Source organism: Nanorana parkeri, unplaced genomic scaffold (genome assembly GCF_000935625.1).
Source record: "Nanorana parkeri isolate BGI_ZX_2015 unplaced genomic scaffold, ASM93562v1 scaffold2, whole genome shotgun sequence".
Taxonomy (NCBI): domain Eukaryota; kingdom Metazoa; phylum Chordata; class Amphibia; order Anura; family Dicroglossidae; genus Nanorana; species Nanorana parkeri.
Genome location: NW_017306270.1, coordinates 5,218,944 through 5,226,308, shown reverse-complemented (window position 1 = coordinate 5,226,308; position 7,365 = coordinate 5,218,944). Strand labels below are relative to the sequence as shown.

General features: G+C 42.7%; 1 protein-coding gene across 2 annotated transcripts in view; it reads right to left on the bottom strand.

Annotated features, from left to right (window-relative positions):
- Nucleotides 1–413: 413 nt before the first annotated feature.
- The window catches only part of PTPRE (protein tyrosine phosphatase, receptor type E), a 158,141-nt gene continuing 151,189 nt past the window's right edge, over nucleotides 414–7,365 (bottom strand). For both annotated transcript variants that reach the window (XM_018562687.1, XM_018562761.1), the window contains 5 exons: nucleotides 6,721–6,855; nucleotides 5,598–5,723; nucleotides 3,846–3,997; nucleotides 2,879–3,014; nucleotides 414–804 (listed from right to left, as the gene is read on the bottom strand). In XM_018562687.1, the coding sequence (XP_018418189.1) occupies nucleotides 730–804; nucleotides 2,879–3,014; nucleotides 3,846–3,997; nucleotides 5,598–5,723; nucleotides 6,721–6,855 (624 nt within the window). In that variant the 3' untranslated portion in view covers nucleotides 414–729. The remainder of the gene's footprint in view (nucleotides 805–2,878; nucleotides 3,015–3,845; nucleotides 3,998–5,597; nucleotides 5,724–6,720; nucleotides 6,856–7,365) is intronic.

Genomic DNA, 7,365 nt, shown 5'->3' with positions numbered 1-7,365 from the left:
GTGCTGGTAAAGTCCAAGGAAGTCATTTTGGTGGTACCAATAAACACACAGCAGCAATGTGACAAATGAAGCAACTGTACTTGATGGTGCAATCTTCTGTAGAGGCCTTGTGAGATCCAACGCTGGCCTTGGTTCATCCTGGCAGAAGGTCTTGCTTATAGGACCATGAGATCAACCAAAATGGCTTGCTCTTGCATGTGCAAGAGAGCAATGACAAAACAGTAAGGAAGTCTTCTAGTTCTTGCTGCATAAAAACTATTGCCAAGGGTGACTCGCACCTGGTACTTGAGCCCCCTTAAGTGAAAGTATGGACAAGCTGCAGATGGGTAGCATCATTTTAAATCTACTTTATGAGAAATACAGGAAACGTAGCATAAAAACCATTTCACATGAACAACCCCCCCTCCCCCAATCATATCGTATTTATGTCATAAAAAGCACACGGCCATTAAGAAAAATATGTCAGGGTAATATACATGCCTTGTTGTAAATAAATACATATATACAGTAATGTACATATATCATTTCCTCCACTTGGTGAAGGTTTGTATTGGAATCTCTATACAACATCATACTAAACATAGAAAGAGAAACTTAAAACATTTTGTTATTTGGTAGCAGAAGAGAATACAAAAGCTTTAAAACCAGGAGCAAGATTAAAAAAAACAAAAAAACAACCGAAAAATATATAATATCCTTTAGGTCAGTGCAGAAACCAGACCAGCTCCTTCATTTGAAATTGGCGTAATCGGAAAAGATGTCAATAAAATCTTGTACCACTTTGTAGCAAAATTCATACTGTTCCTGCAAAACAAGACAGAAATGGATCAGATCAGAGGGTTCTTAACCAGGGGTATCTCTTCACCATGGGGATAGGGGGACCAAATAGGGGTATGGGACCTGGTCTATGAATACAGGATTTTACAGCATGAAAACAGACTTTTCTATATGAATAAATTATTAAACCTGATATAAAAATTGACGTGTTGTGCCAATAAATGTAAATAACATTGCCAGTAACTGGACCTCAATTTCATGTTCTGATTTCCCAAAAACAACAGCAAACGTCTCACCCGTAGTACGCAGCTTATGTATTTGTGACTTGTAACTAGGATTTTCTTTCAGCTGTTTTTAATAGCTATCCATCCATGTGTAGAGAGAAACCAAGCTATGGACATGTTTTGAAGTCACACTGGTATCTAATAGGACTGGTGATGGTCATGATTTTGACAGTCCACTGTGGGTCTGTAAAAGTAAAAAGGTGAACCCATTCCCGCCAGCTGTATGCATATATGTGGCAGAACAACGCCATGCTGCCACACATATGCATAGAGGCAGCAGCCCTTCACTGGGAGCACCCTCAATCGTGCACCCCCAGCATTATCATCGACAGCTCCTAGCCACTTTTAATGATTGAGAGTCAGTAGGATAGGCTCCTGATCATGTGACCAATCTGACAGCTAATCACACGATCAGGAAGCCCATGCAAAAAGCTCCCCTAAAAGGGCCAGCAGAAAGGCTTTCAGAACCCCAGGATTAGACTGAGGGAAAATTAAAGCCCCCTAATAGACATGAGATAATTCTGGCCAGTGGCAGTTGTATCTCATGAACAGGCTTTTGGTGGTCAAACACTTTTGAGGGGAAAAAACTAATCTGATAGGTAAATCTCCTGTAAAACTTAAGGCCGGTGCATACCTATACGACACCCCACACCGGATTGCCGCGCGTTCAGGAGTCGTATAGGTGTGCACTGATCGCACTGTGGGTGCCATTATTTTCCAATGGTACCCCAGTCGCACCGGGCGGATCGTGCAGTTTCCTGCCGCGATTCCGCCTGTGCTTCTGAACATGATTGCGGCTAAAACAGCCGCGCATCTTGTTCAGAACATGTACCTTTTTTTCTGCGATACACGATGCGCGGCTGTTTTATCGTGTTCAGAAGCACGGGCGGAATCGCGGCGGGAAACCGCACGATCCGCCCAGCGGGACTGGGATGCCATTGGAAAATGATGGCACCCACAGCGCGATTGGTGCACACCTATACAACTCCTGACCGTGTGGCAATACGCCCGGAATCGTGCACGATTGCCGCGCGGTGGGGTGTTGCATAGGTGTGCACCGGCCCTGAATCTGATAGCAAGAGATGAGTTGGTCTTGGTAGGTGTATTCAACCTGCATCCTTCCGACATAAAGATGTAATGCTCACCTAACCCAAGCATGCATGTTGGTGCACACGCCTGCACACCAACCATAGCCTGAAGTCTAAGGCCATCACAAGGCCTTAAAGAAGACTTAGTATCAGATATTTTTTGATTTATGTGGATGCATGCTTAGTAATATGTAAGTCTTACACCTTACAGGTATAAGTAACTGCTCACTGAAATAATGGATTGCATGCAGTTTGCCCTAGGTAACACCCACGTGTAATGCTGAGCCTCCATGATTGAAAAATCTAAAATCCAATGTATGAAAGGGGTGGGCCAGGCACAGTAAGGCTGGGGAGAAATGTGCCTGATGATGCATTAGCTTCTAATGCATATTCTGAGAAGCTCAGTGTGCAGTGAAATCAGAGTAAGCCATTTCAGTCCAGGAGAGGACAACTGTGCACAAATGAAGATAAGGCTGGAGTTCAGCTTTAACAGATAACAGTTTGACATATGTTGAAAAGATAGGTGTTGACAATTAATATGCTAATATATAAAAATTTCCATGGACCAAGCTTTGTAGGGACAAGCCTGGGAAATCAGGGACAACCAGCAAGTATGTTGAATGCTGCTCTCAGCCCTCCCATATGTAATAAATGTTGTATGTTAGGTTCCCGGCTCCTCAGGAGCTGACTTTAGACGTGAAGATGTAATTGCTCTCCGTTCCTTCTTACCAGTGTTTGCACCATGTGTGGCCTTTGCATGCGTAAACTTTTCACCGTCTGGAAAACATCTAGTAACCCTTCGGCTTTTACCCGCTCCAGGATATTGCTGAGGGCGATAAATGTTCCCGTTCTTCCAGCACCAGCGCTAGAAAGGAATACACAATTATCTGTCAGCGAGGAAACATCAAACCAACAACTTCCTATAGAGGCATAGGGGCAGACTATGATTCACCAATTTCTCTGTAATATTACCTTGGTGACTTTGTAAGGTGCATGTGGAACTCCGATAAGAACTACTTAAAGCTCAAGTTTAATCTGCTGATATATTCCTTCCTTTGTTTGTCCCTTCTACCCTCATCTACATTCTAATTACATTTTTAAATTAAATCTTTCCATTTTTATTTCATACTTTATTTTAGACCAAGCAATGTCATTAATGGGTCTCTGTGCTTTTCTGTGCCATGCAAAGAGATCATGGCTGGTGGGAGGGGCTGCACATAGCTTCTTGAAAACAACAGACCCACTTAAAGGGTAAGTTCACATTACCAAGTAATTTGGGTAAATGGAATTACCCACTCAAATCCAGCCCCCTCTCCCTCCGCTATACTTACCTTTTAATGAACAGTCATTCCCCTCTGCCAATACGGATGTACTATCCGTATTCCGTACTGCCGTCCAGCGTCTGATTTTGACACTGGTCCTTTAAAGTGTACCTGTCTCCTCTGTACAGTGAATGTAGCTATTGATGGGTAAGATTCAGTGACATGACCTCAGCCATGTAGTACGGCATACACATAGGGGTGACATGAACTCAGCCATGTGGTATGGCATATACATAGGAGTGACATGCCCTCAACCATGCAGTACGGCATATACATAGGGGTGATATGCCCTCAGCCATGCAGTACGGCATACACATAGGGGTGACATGACCTCCGTTGTGCAGTACAATATATTCAAGGTGGTTGTGTCTCACCTGCAGTGCACAATGATGGGATGGTTCCCCGTCTGTTGCTGTTGTTTCTGGACAGCTGCGATCAGGTCGATCATTCCTTTGCCTTCTTGAGGAATTCCTATTTCTGGCCATCCATGGAAGTGAAACTGACGGACCAGGCGTGTCTGCTTCTCCTGTATAACATTGGCTTGTGTCAGATATACAGCAACAATACAAATCCTTTCACTGAGGTTCACAGAGTTTCATGTTGTTCATTAACCCCTTCGTGACGGGAAACGTACACTGTACGTCCAGCCACAAAGGGACCAAATGACTTGTCACGTACACTGTACGTGACGAGTTATTTGCTGCTTTAGAGGGCTGTTAATCGATGAGAATCAGCTTTTAACATTCATTAATGGATGCCCTTACTACAGAGGCATTCATTAATGAAAGGGTTAACCTTTTTCAGACACCCGATACCTTAATATCGGGTGTCTGAGAGTCAAAGCAAAGCGGACACAGATGCCGGCTTTTGCCGGCATTCTGACAGCTCGTATAGATCGAGAGATATCTCTCTCAAGCTATACTGGCTTTTTTTTTTTCTTTCATGAATAGATACAAAATGTGTCTATTCCTACAATGTATCTATTCCTGGAAGAAGAATGTTTGTTTGCTGATCGTTGTTGCAACAATCAGAAAACATTTAGTAACAGCTGAATCCTGAACTGCTGCAGGATCAGTGTCACTAACTTATTATCGGCTGTTCTGAAGTTTGAAGCAGCCTGATAATAACCAAAAATTTATTAATTTATCATGCAGTAACAGTGAGATTAATTCACAAAATCTGCTTGATATAATTAAATAAATAAAATAACATTTTTAAGTTAAAAAAAAAAGTGAAAAGTGTAAAAAAAAAAAAAAATTGTGAAAAGTGTAAAAAAAATAAAAAAATGTGTAAAAAATAAAATAAAATAAGGGACAAATAAATGAATGTATTTATTGCATTTTTTTAGCTGTGCTGGTTTTGTAAAAAAAATACTACAAATCAAAACTGGGAAAAAAGTGTTTTTTTAAACGGTTTTTTCCTCTTTTTTTATATTTTATTTGTCCTAAGTGAGGCGTTAGACGCACATATGTGATATAAATATGTAGCCCTATCTGTCCTCTAAAAAACAATATATAATATGTGTGGGTGCACTTTGTAAGAAAGTATATTACTGACGTGGAAGAATCACACAGCAAAAATGTCAAAAGTGTGTCAGTCATTTACGAACAGAAACTAAAAACAAGCTCAGTCATGAAGGGGTTAAACCAGGATTCCCTTGAGACCTAATATGCTCATATTTTATTTTACCGTTTCCCCTCCATTATTTTGCTTTGTACATATACAGATTCATTGAATAATAAAAGACATATAATTATGAGATTGTGACATCATCCGCTTCTTCTCTCCACCTCCTCCAATCAGAAAATGCCTTGTATTCATTAAAAAGAATAGAAGGTGTTCTCTGAATGTCGGCTGAGCGAGTGACTCCCTGTGTTCAGCGTGCATTAGGGGAGGGCGCTGCAGCAGAAAGAACACGGCTGTCACTATATGTAGTGATTTTTAGCATCCCCAGCGGCCCCCCGGATATCAGATATGGATACATCGAGCCAAGCTGGACCAGTGTAAGTATCCATAAAAGATCATTCCTGGAATCCAGCTTTAAGAACAGATTACATAACAATGAGCCCAGACTATTATTGATTCCCTTTATATACCATAAAACAATCATTTATGACCTTCTTTACCTGGTTACTGCTCACTAGGAAGTCTCTGACACTGATTGTGTCTAGTAAACGATCATTCTTTATTTCTATAGTGATCTCTCCATAGGTGACAGAACCTTCAGACGGCCAGTACGAGCAGCATTTCTCCTGTGACAGAAAAATGAAGACGTTCAACACACAACTAGTCTGATGAAACCTCCCAAAGCAATGTCACAAAAGAGCTTTTAAATTAGATGCAACCCCTAACTAGACTACATTATATTGCCTTTATTTTTGATCTTTTGTTACATCTTAGTGCTGCTGATCTCCTGCAGCCACTTCATGTCTACATGTACTCCAGCGATGGTTGGATGACATTCCTCAGGACAGGTGTCCTGATATTGACAATGGAGCCACTTCATGTCTACATGTACTCCAGCGATGGTTGGATGACATTCCTCAGGACAGGTGTCCTGATATTGACAATGGCGGAAGATGATTTTGCATCGTTCGTCAGCACGGCATACTGTGGTCTCCATTGGCAGAGCGTGTGGCAGGGTGACAACACAGGGCAGAAATGATGAGACAGGGACAAAGTGTTAATCACCCTATATCAAGAAGTGTCTGAACAAGGACCTTCATGGCAGGATCACCAAGTATAATTATAATGAACGTTGCAGATTTGAAAAGATTGAAAATGTGTTTTAAAATGAAATTCAGATGAGAAGCTTATATGAGATATTAGTGATTACATAAAAGGTCCAACTTCAGACTTTGAAATCATACACAGTGCACCCCGAGACCAAGTGATGAAGCACTTGGGCAGCACAGTGGCGTAGTGGTTAGCACTTCTGCCTTGTAGCAATGGGGGTCCCAGATTCAAATCCTGGTCATGACACTATCTGCATGGAGTTTGCATGTTCTCCTTGTGCTTGTGTAGGTTTCCTCCCACACTCCACAATCCGTGGTGCTACATAGATCAATCTGTAAGCATTCATTTTGGCAATTGACCCAATTTATGTATCAGTGCTGATGATCTTGGTGTCATCTCCTGTGTGGAAATCATTGGAAGTCTCTGATCCTTCTTCACACACAGGAAGAAAACCATCTCATCTGAGAGGACTGCGGACATCAAACCGCCTGCCTATCTCCCTCCTTGTTTTACCTGCTCCCTTTCCTGCAGTTCCGTCAGTATGACAATCGTGTGACACTTCCACTCCCACGCCATCCTCCAGAAATCTTCCACCGTATGCGGCAGTGGTCCTTGTGTCGCAATGAAATAGTCTTTCTGTCGATAGCCCTGAAAGACAGATATAAAATGTTCAATATTACGGGAGCACACTGCGCGGGCAGGTAACACAAGGGGCGAATGGTCACAGCTCTGTGTAATGAGTGTGTATGCCTTCCTCTGGATCAACAGTGGGTACAGGGATATTAGGGATGCACCAATACTAGTATCAGTATCGGTGTCGATACCGAGTATTTGGGTGAGTACTCGTACTTGCCCAAATGCTCCGATACTTACCCCGATACCGGAACTTACGGTCAGAAGGATATCTCCTTCTGACCGGCAGAGCCGAGGGAGCATGGAGCCGGCTTCCTTTCCAATCAGGAAGCCGGGCGGCAGGTTATGACCCGGCTTCCTGATTGCGTAGGAAGGCGGCTTCACTTGTTGCTAGGCAGCCTGGCTTCCTAGCCAATCCGGAAGCCGGGCGGCACGTTCTGACCCACCTCCTGATTGGCCAGGAAGCCAGGCTGCCTAGAAACAAATGAAGCCAGCTTCCTAGCCAATCAGGAACCCGTGAGGCAT